Genomic DNA, 21,419 nt, shown 5'->3' with positions numbered 1-21,419 from the left:
TATCATCTGATATCCAACGCGCGCTCATAGAATAATTGTTAGTTATACTACAGGCTGCAAGCAGCCCTTGAATAATCTGTGATTATTACGGCAGTTTGTTGATGCACTGGAAGTTTTCATTAAACAAAATTCACTCATGACCTTTAAGCTGATAGATGTACATCTAACTTCAGTATGCATATTCTCGATGTACTGTCATACATTTTTTTAGGGAACTGAAAAGGAGAATTTGTTAACATTTCAGAGCTTCTTAATTTGGTGATGATTTCTTTTATTCTGGTGACGTTACTGTTTGATTTAGGAGTGATTGTGAGGAGAAATTTGATGCTAGTCATTCTTAGGGGTCAATGGGTTAATGGATAGTTATCTACAATAAACCACAACTTTTTATTTTATTTTATTTATTTAAGCAGATATGCTTGACAATATACAATGACTTCACTAGCTAGTTGACAGTTTGCCAACACAGATTTGACTGATACATATCACTCAGTTGATGTTCATCTTCCTGTCTTTCTGCATTAATTCAGCAACACCTTTTTTCTTTCAATTTGTACAAGCTTCTGCATAATTTACTTAGAAGTAGAAAGAGCAAAAAATCCAAATGAATAAATAAGTGAGCCAGATACACATGCATCATCTGACCTGAGTACTTGGTACGTGTGTGCCGTGGGGTAAATAAAATTATGGCATAACACTGTTAAGCAATGCGGCCATCTACTAATTACTTAAGATCTAGCTTTTTTTGTTTTGAGCAAATCATGAGTAAGATATCAAAAGCAACTTGAAATTGGATAAATATGACTCAGGGCCTAGAATTGTTAAATTATGCAACCATCTATTAAATATGGTGGAAGTTACCATGATTGTGATGAAACAAAATCATGAGTAAGATATCATTCAGATGTAAATTCAGTAAATTCAGGAGGAAAATTTAATAAATTTAAATAAATTTAGTAAATTCAGATGGAACATTTATGATTCATGGCTTTAAGCATTGTAATACAACATAGCCATCTACTAAACATATCAGATGTAACCACTGTAATGTCAAAATCATGAGTAAGATAACTTCAGGTTGAGTAAATATGATTCATGGCTTAGCGTTACTATACAACACAGCCTGCTACTGAATGCTTACAATGGAAAAGATATTGAAGGTACCGGTAACTTCAAATTGAATAAATGCAAATTATGGCTTATCATTGCTATACAACAGCCATCTACAGAATATATAATAAGATGTTAACATTGCCTTAAACAAATCATAAGTAAGAAAACAATATGTGATAACTGATATAAATTAAATAATTATGATTCATGGCTTAGCATTGTCATGCAACACAACCATCTACTGAATGTCTTGCATGTTTAGGTTGAATTGAACAAATCATAAGTATAAGATATTGATATCAGTGTTAGATTGAATAAATACCATGTATGGCTTAACATTGCCATACAACACAGCCATGTACTTAAAATCTTACCAGTTTTAACAAATGACAAGTAAGTAGGGCGTGACAATCTTTTCTCTATCAGCCTATACTTTGCCTCCTGTTCTGATCAGACCCTATATATAAACACCTTCACATGCTGCCACTTTTTCTGCACCTGACACTAGCTGAACTAAAATTCAATCTACATCTGAAAGAATTGTATAAAAGACTACTCAAAGGTTATCTATTTATCAAGAAAAAGCCCGTAGAGATTAATGCGTAGGGTAACTGTATCCGCCAGTCTTTTGGAATGACGTCTTGAGTTGGTAACTTTACGGCATTCACTCCAAAAAGGGCCAGGAAACACTGTTTGTTTATTTTAAAGCTCACTCTCATTGATAAAGAATAATCTTAAATGTTATTACAAAGGACAGAGATGGGCTTCTAAAATAATTTAGTTTTAACAGTTCAAAGCTTTCTTACTGCTGAAGCATAGTTAATAGACTATGGCTGAAGGAAATCAACATGCTTTTGATCTGTAATAGTACATGTATGAAGTGCTACATATATAGCCCAAACTCAAGCTAGGCAACTCATTGACGCCTAAACAAGTATCCCTAGCAGGTAATCCTCTCAAATGACCCATTTTCATTACATTTAGCTAAACGAATATTTAACTACGGTATATTATTTAGCGTAACACGGGCACTTAAAACAACAAGCTTGTATTTTGACAACATTACGAAAACTACTGCAGGTTCCTTGATAACTACTTCATCGATTTCGAAGTAAAATTGCTCCACAAAGAATGCACTCATCTGAGAATAGTGTTGTTGATTACACACTCGTTTCTTTTAGACCATCCAGCGCTTCGTAAAAGTGATCAAGATCGCTGTCATCGTCAAACGTGGCCAGCGGTGCTCTTGGAGACTCTCGCCCTGAGGCTGCTGGGCGATTGTCATCTGCTTGGTGTTTATCTGTTGCATAATAACAGGACACAAGGATGAAAGAAGAAATTTAGTAAAGTTCCATGTATGAAACCCTTACGCTCTGCTCAGACTAATTCATAGCGAGATTTTTATATAGAGTGGGGCACCGAAGTTCAACGCAAACTCGCAAAAGTGCTTCCCGAGAACACCTTCGCTTTGCAGAAAAAGAAAACCGCACAAAGGCTTTCCAATGAGCGAAAATTTCTCTCACAATTGGAATAAACCGCTGAATGTTGCTAAGCTGGGTGGGAAGGGTTAAAAATTGTAGAAGCTAACAATTTGTGTAGTGATTAATGAGGAGCTGATGTTCGTCATTAGTCCTCCAAATCCTTGGGACCCACGTGACCAATACCTTAGCAACGGTTACTATCCGCCATCTTGGTGTCCCTCGAGCGTAAACAAACCGTATCTAACGAAGAGTTCATGTGAGAAAGAGGGGATGGTTTTATGTATTGTTGTTGGCTGTTCGAGCAAAAGTGGAAAGCATAAAGACTAAGGATTTTTTCGTATAATAATTTAATAATTTTATTATTTCTATGGCGCAAAATTCATTGGATATATGATTTAATGCGCTATACCTAAGATCATTACAAATCAAGGGGAAGAACGGGAGGAACTAGAAGTTGTTGTATGGTTCGAGGCTTGCGGCTGTTGTAGATCCTCGATTTTTTGGTCGAGCTTTTCTTTGAGCTTCTTAGCCGATGAGAAATCGATGTCTTTAGCCCTCGCATACGGCACTTCATTGACATATGTCGGCAAAATCCATGAGCATTTTACCTGAGTGCAAGCAAGCTTGGGGTGTCACGAAAACTCACACCCCGAAAACTCAGACCTCAGACCCCGAAAACTCAGACCCCTCGAAAATTCAAGAGATAAACTCGACTCATGATCACTCCTGGTAATGCCGCGTGTATTTTGACGTTTTGGGTCTTGATCCAACTGAAGCAGCAAAAACAAGGCCGCAAGTTGCACGTTTCGCAAAATCGTCCGATGGTTGAGCATTAAAACATTTTAGAGTGACACAAGACTTCATTTTGCTTAGATTTCCTCCATTTTTCCCGTTAATTTTGGGCTTTTCATTCACAGTTAACTGGATCAAATGCGCTCGCTCCAACACCAAAGTATTAAAATGTGGCGTGATGTTGACGAGCCGAAAGGGACATTTGTTTACTTTTTTGTACTTCGTCGCACAGATCCTTGTTGTCGCTCTGTTAAAATTCTTAAATATTTCGCGATAATAATGGATACAAACAGAGACTCGGCCCACCAGTCCCAAAACGAAGACAATTTTGCGACCCTTAGGCTAGAGTTCTTAAATGAGGCAGAAAGAGAAAAACAACGGGAAAGAAGACTCGGCATCAGCGCCGTCACGATTCCCTTCACTGAAGAATAACTCTTGATATTGTTGTCCGTCTTTCGCGTCGGATTTGTTGCATTATTCCACCGGTTATGTTATAAAACAATTGTTTCATGCTTTATGCTATGCACTATCGAATTATGGAGCACTTTGGAAGCTTGGAGAACACTTCGAGGGATCTGAGTTTTCGGTGTCTGAGTTTTCGTGACACCCAGCGAGCTTGCCATGAATTCGAGTAGTTGCTCTAATATAAAATAAAACACTCGCGATATGTGAGCATGACTCAGCCAGTCCAGCTTTGCATCCAAAGCAATGGGCTGACAAAATAGTCCCATTGTTTTCGGAAATGACCCAAATGTTCACAAAAGGATCATTCATATGCTGTGAATGCCAAACTCGTGCTCTCACGACATACTTGCCGGCGATTACTTTGCCAACAACTGAGGTTACAAATCCCGACACCATTTGATTAAACGCCTCTAGAATCTTGAACGCCTTGAACTGCTTCTTGGTGTAGAAGCTGGTCTCAAGAACGAGGTAACTCAGCAAATCCGACACTTCCACAAGAGGCAAGCATTTTGGACTGAACTTCTCGGCTGTCACGCTTGCAGGGTCAACCGCGATGACCGAGATCTTTTGTAAACATCTTTCCTTCCAACTCTCTAAGCTTTCGGCATACTCAGAGAGCACTGGGATACCTTAAGATGAATGCCAGATACTTTTATCGCTTTTTTTCTTTCTGGATATTCATGTAGTTGGCGAAATAATACGGCGATAAGAGAGAGGGCTTCAATATAGAAATCGACTAATTATGCTTAAATTTGACACCCGAGGGACACCAACATGGCGGATACTAACTTCAGCAAAGCTTGTGACGTCACTTGAAACCCAAGAATTGATGGAAAAAAAAACCTTTTGAATATGTCAAAGTTGTTTTTTTTTAGAGGAAGCAGGGGGTTGGTAAACATACCCTTATTCATAATAAACTGTTCGTCTTCTCCAGCTTCATCGTCCATATTATTTTCATCTTGCTCTTCAGATTCTTCCAAATCCCTCTTTAGTTCTTCTTCTTTTTTGTCAGGCTCATCTTCAATTTTATCTTCATCTTTCCCTCTGGATTCTTTGCACTTGTTTTCCGATTCTTCTTGTTCTTGAGGCTCATCCTCCATGTCATCCTCATGTTGTTGTTCAGATTCTTTTTCTCGTTTTTCAGGTTCGTCTCTCTGCTCTGATGGGTCTTCGTGGCCTTCCTCCGGTTCTTCATCCTGTTCAGTCTCATCTCTCTCTTCAGGCTCTTCGTGATCGGTCTGCTCTGCGTTCTGCACATGCGCACTTTGATCTTTTGATTCGTCATCAGTGTCATCGCTGTCATCACTCTCTGCGTCTCGATGGATTTGAACTGGAAACAAAAAAGTTATAAGGAAAAAGTGCTCTGTGCTACAAGTGCTACTTCCTATGGTACCCAATCACAGTATATCAGTTACCATCATAGGGTGCGTCATAACATTTTAGTAATCTTGTGTATTTTTTTTTAACAGTCTTAATTGGAACAACAACGCTGGTCGCAGTTCTTTCAAGAAAAAGAGTAATTTAGCACTGTTGATAACGTAGTTTATCCATTAAACATCAGCGGCGTTTGTTTTAAATTTTACTGGATAACTCTGGCGTTTAAATGAGGCTGACGGCTAATAACTGGATTTAATTTCCTGTCAATTTAAATGTTTTTTCTCCTCGCCCATCCCGGCCTCCGATCCAAGGGGTAGTCGGTTGATAAGGCACGATTTTTTCACTTTCTCACTGACACTTAAGGCAGAACCTCTGTTTACGCCTCGATCGAGCAACTTTCCCTCATGCTTACTTGAGCTGAGTAAAAGTTTCGTACCTTCTTCGATGACTCTCATTTCCATGCCCTCCTCTTGGCCTTTGGAAAACAGTTATGGCATTAATCATTGATTTTCAAATGGCATTTACTTTCATGACTGTAAAATAAGTCAGCTGATAGGTGTATCGAGAAGCAATAATCAGCGTCACCAAAGATAGTTTTTTTTTAAGGTAATCATGCAGAAGTGCAGTCGCCAGAAGGTTATCGCGTGGCAAAAACACTTAATCAGATCTCAAGAACTAATGAAATTTAGTGAAACAAAATTGCACGTCAAGTACTAATTAAAAATCAATTAAAGCTGACATCACAGAGGACCACTCTTAAAAATGGAAACCCTAACAGGACTCTGCTGATGACTTTGAATCCCTTCAGGTTGTCGAAGCGTCGGTCGTGGAAAGACCTTGTAACCGAAAGCAGTTCTTTCCAGTACTACCTTTAACCGAGGAAAATCAGACCAATTGAAATTGACCGGTAAATGTTGTCTCTGGACGTTGCCTAAAATAAGAAATGAATTTCCCCTACCTATGGTTGTTCGGCAGTCAGAGGCTGTACAAAACATTACTTGACCTAATGTCAACCTTAATTATATTTTGACGGAAACTTCAGTTGAGCAGGTTTGTTTTGAGAAACCGCGTTTTTAATACACAACAAAATGATAGTCCTTATTTTCCAATGGTTCTCGATAATCTTACCTTCAGTGTTTTGATTTCGTCCACATTTTTCCATCAAATAGCCCAAGAACTGTTGGAATTTAGGACTCAGAACTCGTCGTACCTATATGCAAGCCACCAAGAACAAATAATGGACAGTCAAAGACTGTATATGGCTACTTACGGTGAAGCACAAGTTTTATAGCATAGAAAAAAAAAAACAAACAAACAAACAAAAAAACTAGAGGTTGGAGAAATGACGCTCGCATGTAGAGCTGCAAAATATTTGTCTTACATACTAAACCGCATCCCACATATTTATGACTGAGTAGCCTGATCCAGAGGAGAAAGATGATTCTAGAATATATTGTCTAATTGACATTCAACTAGTAATAAAATGGTAAGAAATAATCGTATTAACAATAGTAATAATAATGCTAATAATGCTGATATAATAATAATGATTTAAGGGGCTAGCTCTAATGACTCGTGGTTTCCAATCCTTTGGGCTTTAACATTAAATACCTATGCTTCCTTTTATTCGCCTGTAAATCATAGATAATTTTCCTATTTATTGCTATTCCATTTTCTTTTACTCTTTTTATTTTTTTTTTTATGCAAAAAAGTATTCGGTCCCTCCGCGTTCTAACATATTCCGCAATTTCGCCGATCCACCGTTCTACCGTTCTCAGTTCTCTCGTTCCATTATTCTTTTAAATAACTCAGGGTATAGTATTTCGCAACTTGGTCGCTTCACAAATCGGCTTAAGTCGCTGATTCGAACAGTAAAATGCTCTCTTTTCAAAGGAGAAAAAAATTCCTCAAAGCTCCCATTATGTACAGATTCCACCTATTGAGATATTCCCAAAGGAAAAGTTTTGATTTAAATTTCGCGTCGGTGGACTATTGTTTCATTATTTTGAGATGTTTATCGTTAAGAGGTAATAAATTTATGTGGCGTTCGTCTTTTGCGAGGGTTTTTGTACGGGAAGTTTTTTTCTTTTGGAAGGTCGAGTACAATCCGAAAATATTCAAATATCAAATACCCCAGATTTTCTTCGTGCTGAACGAAGTGTTTTCGCTTAAACTGATTCATTTTGCGTTCCTCACGGCATAGAACAGATATTTATGGAAGTATCCTTTAAATGTCAGCTTATCTATCACCAGAAAGAAGTTGAAGCAACGATATGAAGGTTGCGAATTATTACCTGTTTTGTTGATAAAGTGTAAAGAATGGGATTGATGGCAGAGTTAACCGGCAGAACAAAGACTGCGATCCAAACTGCCAGGTCACCAGGTGTACGGAAGGATTTTTCCAAGAGAGACCTCATTCCAATCACCACGATAGGCAGCCAGCAGACACAGTCGGTAAGAACGATGAAGAACACTCTTTTGGCGAGCGAGGCCTCCCTCCTCAGGTCGGCTGCCCTTTTCTTGGCTTTCATTTTTCTCTCTATTTCGGTTCCTTGCTGAGCCAGGCGCCTGTTTGATGTGCATGACTTGTAGATAATCATGGAATAGGCCACAATGACGAAGAACACAAGAGTAAAGTTTACACCAACAAACATGGCGACAGAGTATTCCCAGCCTGAGGGCTTATCAGCGGAAAGCTGCAATGGAAGACATACAACTGATCGGCCATAAAAGTGGTGACCCTTTTGGCGACTACCAAAGTAGTCGATACCCACCGTGGGAATAAATGCAATTATGCCACCAACAATCCAGATACAGAGGGAAAAAAGGTGCGTAACCTTAATTGTGAGGGACTTTCCACGATAGGGGAACAGAATATTCTTAACGCGGTCGGCGGATACCAAACAAATCGTCATTACAGACACCTCACTTGACAACACGGCAATGGCACCTGTTATCTGACATGGCAAACTTGAACGCCAGTAATAGTCGTGCAAGTAATACTGCCCTGCCCAAATGGCATCCATCACACCTATAACGATTAGGTAGACACCCATCAGTCCATCAGACCCGGCCAAATGTATCAACATGATGGACTGTATTTTGTTTTTTTTCTTTGTTTCCTTAAACACCAACCGCCACACGACCACAAACACAGCACCAGCCAACGATATAATTCCAACCACCCAGAGACAAATCCTGGGAGCTCGATCTCTGAACATCGTTTCACAACTTGCAAAGCTGTCGACATAAGCAAAGTCACAATCTGCGTCCTCCTTCGTCAAATGGCAACACATCAGGTTGGTGTCCACAGTCCTACGGTTCATAAAAAGAGTTGAAATGAATAACAGAGAGAAAAAGCGGAAATCTCGTTCTTCACAGGATCTGAACTGGTAGGAAAATGAATGAGTGGTTGTAACATTCTATGAGTAGCATAATCGTCTTCAGACAAGTGAACATTTTCAATTGTTCCACTTCTACCATCGTGAATATTCCACTTACGCAGTTATTAGATTCTTCATGTTGGAAAAAAATTCTTCTGGGAGTTCTCGCATTTCGTTGTAATGGAAGTACCTGCAAATTAAAGGAAACTCAGGTAATTCAGTTAAACTTTTCCCTCTATTTCATGATAACGTCAATATCATTACCCTACGTTTAAACCACTTGCAGTTTTTTGGCTCTCTCTTTTCCTTTTTTCCGTTAGAAATCTTACACCCACGGGCGCTAATCCGAGAATTTTCAGCACGTGCAAGTTGCACTCAGTCTGACAGTCTCTGTCTCCTGTGAACTTGGAACAAACTCTTCGTGTAGTTTGAACACACCTGAAATATTATCAGTTTAGTCAAACTCACAAGAATCGAATAGTTGGGGCGACATCTTTGAATTGTTCGTTGGTCACTGCGCGGATCTTATTGGAATAAAAGCTCCTGCAGAACGATAAAGTAATTAAAAGGGTGAAGCGTCAATTAACAAGCATTGAAGAGAGCCTCATTGTGCATGAGGCCATGAAGTCGTACAATAATATCACGAAAGTATTTTCATGACCTTCACTGTGCAATTATTGCTCGATGATCAACTTAAAATTACGTTCAAATTACGGAAACTTTTCCATAGATAATTTTTTACGCAAGTCGCATTTAAATTGTAACTTATCCATCACTGAGTATCAGAGCTATCTTCGCTGTGACGAACAGTACACAAGCAATAGGGAAGATGAAGCCTGAAAAAAATTCAGGCATGTACGGGATTCGAACCCGTGACCATTGCGATGTCAGCTAACCAGTGCAGTCCGGTATCCCAGAGGTCATGAGTTGGAATCCAGTATAGGCCTAAGTTTTTTTTAAGTCGTCACTTTCACTACTGTGTAACAGAGGTTGTGACGAAGAGTCAAACATTCACAGACAACAGTCAAAAAATCGAATTGGCTGATATTCTAGTGTTAGGTAGGCCTATAGGTAAAACAAACCAAGACATATATAAAGGGGTAAGGGCTAACGAAGGGCCAACGCTCGAAACGTCAGCTTTTTAACTCTTTACAATGGCCAATTTACAATTTCTACTTAGTTGATGTTACCAAATTACCAAGACATATATAGTTTGTTGAAAAATTCTTTGTTCTAGAGAAAATTCATAAAACTCAATTTACGCACAATTAGCGTCGTTCTAAGGTCGAATTTAGCTCATTTTTGGAGGCCTTGTTTGTACCAGTAAAAGCAGTGAAAAACTTACTTATTCCAGAGACTCTTAGAACAATGTCTCACCTATGTTTTCACAAAAAGTAGAATCAATATTTAAATTTGAGATAAAATACGGATTTTTCTATCTATTTACTCAAGGGCCGTGTGAAAGGTAGGGTAGCTTCAAAAAATTATTTTTATATGTGCTAAGTGAAATAAAAGTTTAATATTTGAAACAAGAGAAGTAGAAATGATAAACTCACCGTTTGTAGAGTTATTTTTCTGGGGATTTTGGGCTGCTATGCATACGAGGGCTTTAAATTTATAGAAATTTCGATCTTCGGCGAAGTCGACGACATAGAAGAACAGACAGACTTTGTTTATCATTTGCAGTCAGTGGGGATAATGAAGGCTCGGAATGATATAAATATCGTACTCAAAGTACTTGCACTATGAGAGAAGTTGTTTTTGTTCTCTCCGAGAGCATTTATTTTGTAGAAATGAGTGGACAATGGTTGTCACTGCGTGACTTATGTCACGCAATTGTCAGATCTATATTCCTATTACGCAGGTGGTTTTAAATTTCTTAAATCGAAAAGTTGCAAGAGATTTTTTGTGTGAAATCCAAATAGAAGGAATGAGAGGTTTTGTGTTCGGATAAAAATTCATATTTTTTTAAACTTGTTACTACTTATAGGCAATTAGCAATAACACGTAACGTCACAGTTCATTTTTAGTTCTTATTAACCGAGCGGGAGAACTGTATGGGAGAATCTTGACCGAGGTCGCCAGTACAGACCGAACCCAGTGAGGTCTGCACCATCGACCGAGGTCAAGATTCTCCCATACAGACCGACCTAGCTCGCTTAATAAGATGTTTATTATATGACTTTGTCTCATATGCCAATTTTTTATATGCTTTGTACCTTTGTACCTTTTATTTTTAGACCGGCCAGATGCCGATCTAGATGGGAAAATCTAGACCGCTTTCAATATTGATTTCAGCCAATCAAATTCGTGAATTCGGTAGTTCCCAGTCCTTGTGAGACACAGCCATATAATAACATCTGATAAACTTAGTGCGTAACAAGTAAACAACTGAGTTTAAATATTTTGAATGGAAATTTTTTGTTCATTTGAATCTCTTGCTGTGGATGATTGTGGCTACAATCCAAAAGACAGAAAAGGGGCTAGGCGAATAGTACCTTTACTGTCGTGTGACAAGGAAATAGCAGGCCATTTGGCTCATTTTTCATTCACTGGTGTGTTCACCGAGTATGACTTGATATTGAGTCCAGCAGCTGTTTTACAATGACCCAACGATGCTGATACATAAACAATATGCCCAATTCATCGCTCAAGACTTGGTCTTGGGTGGAGTCGAGGGGAAAATAACAAATGCAAAGTGCCAGTCAATATTTCCAGGCAAAAAGCGAAGACGCCTTCTCATATCTCATTCCTCCTATTTGGATTTCAGATAAAAAATTTCCTGCAACTTTTCGATTTAAGAAATTTCAAACCCCTTGCGTAATAGGAATATAGATCTGACAATTGCGTGACACACAAGTCACGCAGTGAAAACCATGTCCACTCATTTCTACAAAACGAATGCTTTCGGAGAAAACAAAAACAGCCTCTTCTTTATTGCAAGTACTTTGAAGACGTTATTTATATCATTCAAGTATTCATTATTACCACTGATCATGACTGCAAATGATAAACAAAGTCAGTGTCATCTTTTATGTCGCCGATTTCGCCTAAGAGCGAAATTTCTATGAATTTAAAAAGCCCTCGTATGCATAGCAGCACAAAAACCCCAGAAAAACAACTCTACAAACGGTAAGTTTATCATTTCTACTTCTCTTGTTTCAAATATTAAACGTTTAGTTCACCTAACACATATAAAAATAGTTTTTTGAAGCTACCCCACTTTTCACACTGCACTTAAGTAAATAGAAAAATCTGTATTTTATTTCACATTGAAATGGTGATTCTACTTTTTTTGTGAAAACTTAGGGGAGACATTGTCCTAATAGTCTGTGAATAAGTAAATTTTTCACTGCTTTTACGAGTAGAAGCAAGGCCTCCAAAACTGGGCTAAATTTTATCTTCGAACGACGCTAATTATGCGCCAATTGAGTTTTATTAATTTTCTCGAAAACAAAAGAATTTTTCAACAAACTATATAAGTCTTGGTTTGTTTTATCTATAGGCCTACCTAATACTAGAATATGAGCCAATTCGATATTTTGACTGTTGCCGTTGATTTGTGAATTTTTCTGATTTCTGGTAACATCTTCTCTCACCTAGTGTTCGCTGCTGCGAAGATCGCTCTCGTACTCGTTCTTTAACCACAGTTCAAATATATGACTTTCATATATTCACAAACGTTGATCCATGACTATCCGCTTGATTTGAATATCCCCATGAGTATTGCCTCATGTCTTCCTCGTGTGGTTTGCATGGTATGTGTCTTTGAACACTTAGAGTTTGAATCTGGGAGGACCACCTTGGCAGGACCTTGGTTTTTGTGGTTAAAAGACCTGGTGTGTGTGTGCTTTGTCTTCTGGTGGTTCTTTCTAGCACTTTAAAAGATCTCTTATTCAGCCGGATTTCACCTCTGCTTCGTAAATACTTCGTCTTCCAATCACAAATGGTTTTATTCATACAGTATGACCAGTCCTCAGGGGTGGAGGATCGTCCACGTTTTTGGTGTGGACCTTTGCGAGCCTCTTGATTTTCTTGAGCCGAATTCATTTCAGATAACGGAAATTCCTACGATTCCGACGATTGCATCTTTCCGAGACCCTTATTGATTTTCTGGTACCTCGCTACCGTTAATTAAAGGAAAGATTCAAAACCAGATACTTACATAGACATCATGTTTCTCATGCCTTCAAAAACTCCACGCGGGAGGTACTCAATATTGTTTTCGTAAACAGCCCTTGAACAACAAAGAAGACACATCATTACTATCAGAAGTGTAAAAAAATATAGAAGTAAACACTTATTTTCATAAACTTCCACCATCTCTATTGATTCTTCCATACTTTCTCCCGAAATAACTTCAGAAATTTTCCGATTTTGAAAACATGTTGAATCCTTTTGGGTAAGAGAAAGAGTTATTACATCCCCAATTCTATTCTTTTTCTGTCTTTTTCTAGAGAACTTCGGGGTAGCAGTTGCTATCTTGGATGACATGGCATCTTGTTTAGAATTCTGCCGAGCTTTCTGAGGTTTATCCAGTCAAAGAGCACGACCTTGATTCTTTTAGAAAACCTTTAAGCAAAACTGGTGGAAGGAGGAAAGGGGAGTCTATTCACCCCGCTGACCCTCTGTACCACTGCAAAAATATTAAATAAACTGTACCAGGAGCTCATCACACAGGTTGATGGGCTCCTGACTGTACTTTCGAGAGTTACTCCTCCCTTTTTTTTTCAGCTGGACGTTCTCAAACCAAGAGTAAATAAAAAGAGCTAAGCAATTAGACGAGCAAATGATTATCAATCACAGATGTTTAGATATTAACATGGTCAATACTAGCTACTTGTGCTGTCAGGTGTGGTTTCCATGAAATGTTTACTTACAGGTCGCTCAGATTGGAGAGGCCTTGGAACTGATCAGGTGACAGGGCTACGAGGCTGTTGTTATGCATGTATCTAAACAATAAAATGCACAAGGCGTTCGGTATAACTATAGAGTCTTAGATAGGGAGAGGTATTTGTTGACTTTAATGGTCTTTGGCAGCAGGCAGGTGATTACGAAACTTGGAGATTCTTTTAATTAGTAACCTTGATCCAGCATTATTTGTCAAGGACCTCGAGACTGCTTCTGTCCCGAAACCTCTTTCCTATTATAGAAACTGTTTCATCAGCTATCATTTAGAGTCAGTCGTGTTAAACATGCATTTATTTTGGCCAAACCTCCTTCGAAAGTGAACTAGTACTTTGGTATCTAGCAAACTGTTTTCATTCCCTTCAGTGTACTCCAACGCTTCCTGAAAATAACACCAAAAATGTATTCGGACCAAAACGTTGGCGCGTGCATTGTGACAACTAAGCTCTATTATGCCAGGCCTTCAGCGAAAGAACTATGCTGGCCGTCGGTTAAACAATGTTTATACCTTCGCAACGCTATTGTAACATTTAAATACATGATCGGACGCGCGCCCATTTTCTTTTGCAATGGATTGAGGGAATAAAGCTCGTATTCCTAATCACGGCACCCAGAATTCTATGCTTTTAAGCAACTCTTGTCTGAAACAGGCGGAAAAGCCGCCAGAAAAATTTTACTTTAAAACTTGACTTTTTAAATCCATTGTTTTCATTTAAACCCCAAGTTAACTCAAGATTGATTGAAAGTGTTTTAATAGTCGCTAAAAATGTTAATTTCTATTCTCGGAAAATTTTGATCTGGGATAATCATTAATCACCAGCCATAGTCACTACCATAGTGTGGCTACAAAGCTCCGAGGGAAGGTTGCTATTAAAGTATTTTTAGGATGTGTTGTATTACATTGTGTTCTATCACCTTACACATTTGCCCTTGATTATACTTATTTGACGGCATCCGTTTCCAATGTGGGCGTATATTTTTCGCGTTTTATTCTGTTAGCATCGTTAAACAAACTTGTAATATGCCATAAGAAGACGCCAGCGAAATAGTCCAAAGGTAAGCTGATATTGTATAAATGCTCATGAAACAAGTTACGTGACTTAACCAGGTTTTTTTTAACTAACGTTTATCACTTACAACGTTTTTATAGCGGAAATATTTTTGAAGCTTGGCAAGCGCTGAAGTTTGTTGCTGGAAAGAAAGCTATAAGTAATATGTAGAATGAAAAAGAAGGCGACTCAATTAGCATTTGAGAATCGGCTTAAAAAAGTTTTACTAGTTCTCTTCGAATAAAGAGACTTCATTTTATCGAAATAACCCCCTAATTGGATATTTTGATCACCTGGTATGTTGAAAGGTGCACTATAAATCAATAAATTATTATTATTATTATTATTATTATTATTATTATTTTGAGGACTTACGAATCTTTATGCATCTTAGCTGAGTATACAAACTGTTTAATCCCGATCTTGAGAATTTAGTAAAAAGATGCCATCTGCGCGTCCATTGATTACATAGGCCTTTTCTGTAGCATGATATCACTTCTCAATTTACTTTATTGATCTTATTGCAATAGCCACAAAATTTAAATTTGCGACGTTTTGTGTTTAAAATGGTCATAGTGCACTGAGGTACTTAAAGCTCTATGAAAAACCGTACATTGTAGGTAGCTTTGCTGTAGAGTCTTTACTGAGTGCCACTTACAGCCTTTTCATCTGAGTAAGGTTGCCAAAAACATCCACAGGCAGACGCTGGATTTCGTTGTTTGATAAATCCCTTAGAGTATTTATTGAGATAAAGAGTAAGCTAACAATTAAAAACGTGTTTTCTATTTGGAAAATGGGCAAAGGCCCGCTCCTTAATGTTTATAGCGTGAGCTCAACCAGCCTGAGCCGAATGAGCAAGCCAATTATACACCAGAACGTGTTTTTTTTTTTTAACAAATTGGGCAAAGCCGGAGAGACAGTTTGAATGCCCCTGAAACCATCAACAATGGTCAGAAATTGCCAATATGCAGCAGATTGACTCATTTAACAAAATATTTTTCTGAAATTGACTGATTGACCTTTCGTTTGAGACTATAGCTGATTATTAGTTGAACAACTGAGAATATTCTGAGATCCAAAGTAAAATAACATTTTATTCAATTATTCCATCTGATAGCGACTCAAGTCAAAGCATTGATAAGCGATCTTTTCAATTAGTTTAGGACCGCCATCACTAGATATCTATATTGGATCTGTAACTTTTTTATTCGAATTTGACAATCAGTTTTACTGACAGTTCTTCCAGCTTGGTGTTCTTGCGAAGTATCCCTCGAGGCAAAGACTGCAACCGATTGTAGGACAAGTCCCTAGCAATTAATTTATTAAAGAGTGAGTTGATTTACAGGGTAGAGAATAGAAAAAGTCAAAGTTCCAGAGGAAGATTTTGAAGAAATAGGACTGTGAAATATCTTAACATAAAATACGTTTCTAACTGCTACAAAAAAGTGATATTCCCAATATATGTGAAACGACTTTATTTTAACCTTATCGGGAAAGTTGTCTCGACAGGAGTGTGAACTTTGACCTTTCCATCGTAGATCACTGTATTTACATCTTATCTGAAAAAATTTCTTTTACAACACTTTACCAAACATTTCATCTTGCTACATGTTATAAAGTTGTCTGCGCCCCAGTTCACAGACAAACTCAATTTTAAATTAAAGATGTTTGATTCAACCCATTATTAGCTTATTCAACTTTATACTTCTTATTATACAAATAGATTCCAAGTTTCCTATTGTTTGTTCATCTAAAGATCACAGAAACCGTCAAAATGTACGAAAAGTGCCGCTGACCCAGTCGTCCGCGTCTCTTGTGCCTTCTTTTAGTTCTAATCAGATCTTGACGTCATCTGTGATCTATTACTAAACAGGCCCACGACAACATCTATTCTATTTATTTATGTGAAAGGTGGGGAGAGTGTTAGGAAACAGTCCCCTTTGTTTGATTTTCAAGACAATGTTTAAAATTATAGGCTCGGAAATATTATTTTTTATTAAAAATTTGCAAAGATTTAGTCTCCACTCCTCTCCTGTTCCACCTCAGCGAACCCGTCATCTAACCGGCTTTGTATTCCGTGATAATTGACAAAATCCACTTTTAATCGTAAAAATCTTACCAATAATTTCCATTAGACTTCAAATTTGCGACGATTTGTCTCAATAAACCAGTGCTAGGTTTTGAAAGACTTGATTGCACTGGATCTTCATAGAAACGTAGTGTACGGGATAATGATATTTCTAAAACTTTTGGAAAAAAATGGTTACGTACAGTTTTTCCAATGCCGGCAGTTCATGAAATATGTCACGCGGTAGCTTTTGTAGCTCATTTCCCCTCAATCGCCTAAATTGGGACAATGATAAAATAGTTCTAAACTGAGAAAAACAAAGCGTTTGATTTCTGTTGGTGTGGATAACCACTTGATGTAACATTGAAGTTTGTTTACATAAGAAAAGGTAAATATTAAAGACAACTAGCATTCCATTTTGGCTTCTCTTTGGTGATTTTCGTCTTTGCTCACGTTCCAGTAAAGTCAATTACACGCTTGGCATTTCCACAAACCTTTTATTTGTTCTTGTGGCTCGCTTGCTCCGAAATTTCACATTCAATTAACGAAAAAAAGGCTGAGAGAAGTCCGGGATATGGTCGGAAATTGTACAAATTGACAGATGGCTTGACAGCTTTAGCTCACTGAGCACCGTTTTTTGTACCTTGATAAAATACTTCCTTTCGACTAATGATAGCGCGCGTTAACTTTTTTTTTATTAATAATAACTCATAACTCCAGTCCTTCTTGGAACTATTTCCGTAGGGATGATTTGGAATCTTTAGCAAAGTCAAATCGGATGAAATCAGTTCCTCCTTTTTTATGTTGTTTTCTTTGCCTTCAATCGTCCCTGCGATTCAGGACGACACAAGAAAACAAAGGTTAGCAATGACGAGTGATAGATGCATTGTCTTAGACCTCCGTTAGTCCACTGATCGACTCTTGATCAGATCATTTTTGCATTTTGCATTGAGGTGCACCGTTTATAGGTGAATGTGCCACCAGAATATTCGGGTGCTGTAAGTGGATGAACTGAAATGAGGTTTCCATGCTGATATGTTTGTCATTTCAGGTTTTATTCATATATGGATGAGTGAACAATTGCAATCTAGTACCACTCACAAATATCTTAGTTTATCCTGCCCAGCAAACAAGTCTTCAGATAGCTTTTTGATGTTGTTGTTCCCCATCCACCTGTAAAACACCATGCACAGTTTTTTTAGCTTCAGTCTGTCGCGAGGCAAGCTTTAGAAAGCTATCTACAGTATACCTTCAACAAAGATAATTCTGAGTATAAATTAATGAATATACGATAATCATGGAATTGACGATTTAATTTTTTTGAGAAATCTATTCTGTGTTTTTTAGGTGAAATTGCGAAATCGCTTCTGGTTCTGGTGAATTTTGAAGGGACATGGAGATGAAACCTGCTGAAGTGATCTTTAAATCTCTTCTGAACAAAGCGTCTTCTTTGAGAGCGGAAAGCTGACGAGAAAGAGTGTTTTTGGGACGGAGGTGTCAAGCCTCCATTTTTACCAATAGTAGCACTTGTCACTTTTAAAATTCAGTTTGTTGATTGCCATTCAAGTTGGGAAAACTGAAAATTAATCCAATTCAGCGGCAGCCAACTGTCTTAATCATCAAGACCAATTACTTACAGATCGTAGAACTTGAAACGCCGGAATATATCAGAAGGTAGAGTCTCCAGTTTGTTGAAGTCCAGGGTTCTGTAAAAAATTCATTGGCATTAGGGGAGCAGCAGATACACACTGTGTAGTCGTTTAAAGACCACACAATGCACACTTTGTATTTTCAAAGGCATGTCTCAACAGTTAGTCTGTCATCTAACGTTTTATTGAACCGTTACTTTTGAACTTATCCTCTTTTGAACTTTGCGTTATAACTGATACAGCTAAAACTGTCAAAAAAATATCAAAACTTGTCTTTCAAAATCAAAATTGTTGTCTTATCTTAAACTGATAGCATGGATGACTTTTAAGACTTTTTGAAATCCTTTTTGAACGTACAGAGGACGCGATTACTTGTACACATGTGTCAATAACAAAATGCTCGAATATAAGTGACTGTTTTACAGGCCACATTTCTGGGTTAATTGGCTGTTTCAAGTCCAAACTGCGAGACTTGCATGAGTTCTTGAACGTCCCCTGCTAACTATTACATAGAAGACCTAGTAGACGGGGAAAATAAACACCTGTAACGTCTTACGACACAGGAGTGTTTTCAGAAGGAGTTAAAGTGCTACTGAAACGTAATTTTCATATCCGAGATTTTTGCAATATAATAGAGTTTGAACGTTATTTGCAAACGCTGTGTACTTTTTTTGGGCCAACGCATAGCGGAAAGTACATTTTTAACCATTCCAAGTTGACCGGCTGAGATCAAAATTGACGGCCATCTTGGCGGGGCCAAAACAGCCCTGTGACGTCACTGGTTGTGTACTTCTGTGAAAGAAGGGTAAAAGCATGGAGTGTGGCTTGCATGTTGGGAGGCCGAAAAAGAGGATTTCGGGCAAAATGCCATCCTCGTCTTATTCCTCGGCTGCCACATCGGCATCTTGGCTATCTGCGAGAGGTTCGCCTAGATAGGGAGCAAAATTCCAGACTGATACCGAGAACGAATCTCTACGAGTCTATTTAGTTAATCGGCAACTGACGAGATCCACAAGATTAGTATCGAAACCGCGATCTTGTCTGACCATCTACAGAAATGTTGAAAGACATTATAACGGCCGATGGGCTACTAAACGCCCCGGGCCAAAGCAATGCCATTTAGAGAATGAAGAAAACATGGAAGCCTCATACGACACCACTACTGAAGATGATCTACTCGGCAAGTCTGAGGATAACGAACAAATCCCTCTGTACCAAATGCCCAGCAGAACATGCCCAGAATCCCTACAATATAGGGCGAGGGCCAAAATAAGAGCAGACGAGGATTTCAGAAATGAGATAAAGCAAATCCTTAACAACGCGGAGCAAGAAACAGTAAAGGCGATCATGTGCTTTTATGAACGTGAAATCGGTCGTTTTAATACCGAAATAAGAAAAGAAAACGAGCTAAAACGGCTGGAACACTGAACACTAAGAACTGTAGTATGATCGAATCAGCGCGCGTGGCGCAAGCTGAAAGCAATCAAGACAACTTAACGATCGAGACAGTCAAAAAAATAGCTGTACATCTACGAAGGCGAACGATTCGAAAAAGACGCAATCCCTGATGTGCGTACTCAGTGCCACACATAAAGCAAATTCTCATGAAAACCTGGCATTTAATAGAAACACAACCACTACTGAGCGAACTTTACAAAAATCCGCCGCTCGTATCTTACAAAAGAGGGTGGTCGCTCAAAGACATACTCGTGAGGGCTAAACTTTGAATAGGCTACTCTAAACACACGCTTGGGAGTCTTGTAGGCCTGTCAACCCCATTTTACGCCACCATCTTCCTCTTCGCTACTGGAGACAACTTCGCTTCGTTCAGAAGAAGATTCACTTGACAAAATTTCAATATCTGCCATCTCCTTCGCCCACGAATACAAACAAACAGAGAGTGAAATAAACCACGCTATCGGAGTGAACACAACCAGTGACGTCATCAATCCATTTGGCTCGTTACCAGGGCCCGGACATGGTTTTGTGTAAAATTTTTGATTTGAACGGTTAAAAAAGATATCTTTCGCTTCTTTTTGGCCAAAGAAAATTATCTCATGATGACCAGCATATTCAAAACTACAGGTTAGAGCAAATATTTCAGATACGAAAATTTCGTTTCAGTAGCACTTTAAGCAGATAGTCTCCTGTAGCAGGAAATGTAAGCTAAAACATATCTCAAGAAGTAAACACACTGGAAAAAAAAAAAAAGGATTTGAAATAATACTATTCGATATATGAGGGAAATATTGGAAAGACCTCATTCGCCTTCTTAGAGTCAAGTAGTAGTTTTTGTTCATATTTTTTTTTCCTAAATTGAATTTGCACTCGCTCGACCTTGAACACACCTCGCTAAATAAACAATTTTAATACTACCTAATAAAGGATGGTTCTTGCAGCACTAGTGCAATTTTTCTGTGCGGTTTAACATTCACTGGTTTAAAGTTATCAGCTTCCGTCTTGGAAAAGGTTGTGTTGATGACCGCACTATGGACCTTTAGCGTTAGCATAATTACTCATCGAAAGTGAAGTGAAAATCTAAAACTACCAAACTTACAGGTTTTCAAATCTTGGCCGCACCGAGTGCAAATACTTAGGTAGCTGATCAGAGGACAAATTCTTTAAGTTGTTGTTGTTCAGAAATCTGTATCGACAACAAGGAAATAATATTAGTAAAGAATTAATGGTTTTATTTTATTTCCTTTGATGCTTTTGACGCAGACTTAAAACGCAGACTGAAAACAAAAGTAGACCTCTCGTTGACTGTTTAATGAAAATGAATAATTAATCCATTATGATGAGAAATTTTAATTCGGTATCTATGTACAACTGAGTCGGACACAGATGTCACGAAGTCAAGAGGAGATTCCTGTTTTCCACTTAAAACACTTTATTGGTCTACGACATAACTTTACAGTGTTATCTTAAATTTCTGAGAATCTTACTGAATCTTATAATCTCGAGCCTTTTTTATAGCAGCCGATTAAGTCATATCTAATTCTACAACACCATTTTCACCAGTCAGAACATTGTAGACGCTAATGATGAGATATCCCTAAAAGAACTCAGCAGAATGTTCTGGAATAAGGAGAAGTTTCTAGTACACTGAGCTTGTAAACATTGTGATGTGGTAT

At 38.2% G+C, this 21,419-nt stretch overlaps 1 protein-coding gene across 1 annotated transcript; it reads right to left on the bottom strand.

Moving 5' to 3' along the window:
- Window positions 1-339: 339 nt before the first annotated feature.
- On the bottom strand, window positions 340-20,934 carry LOC148742486 (uncharacterized). Its single transcript, XM_088757269.1, has 16 exons — window positions 20,843-20,934; window positions 18,274-18,342; window positions 17,738-17,809; window positions 16,840-16,911; window positions 15,804-15,875; window positions 15,227-15,298; window positions 14,657-14,722; window positions 13,492-13,563; window positions 12,777-12,848; window positions 9,080-9,154; window positions 8,730-8,801; window positions 7,523-8,543; window positions 6,357-6,438; window positions 5,665-5,703; window positions 4,753-5,181; window positions 340-2,413 (listed from the first exon to the last, which is right to left on the bottom strand). Exons 3-16 carry the CDS (start codon window positions 17,803-17,805, stop codon window positions 2,274-2,276), a joined length of 2,352 nt encoding a protein of 783 aa, XP_088613395.1. The 5' UTR covers window positions 17,806-17,809; window positions 18,274-18,342; window positions 20,843-20,934; the 3' UTR covers window positions 340-2,273.
- Between the last annotated feature and the right edge of the window lie 485 nt (window positions 20,935-21,419).

The sequence above is a fragment of the Stylophora pistillata genome, chromosome 1 (genome assembly GCF_964205215.1).
Source record: "Stylophora pistillata chromosome 1, jaStyPist1.2, whole genome shotgun sequence".
Classification (NCBI taxonomy): Eukaryota; Metazoa; Cnidaria; class Anthozoa; order Scleractinia; family Pocilloporidae; genus Stylophora; species Stylophora pistillata.
The sequence above is the reverse complement of the archived record's forward strand: the minus strand, read 5'-3'. Positions and strand labels throughout refer to the sequence as shown.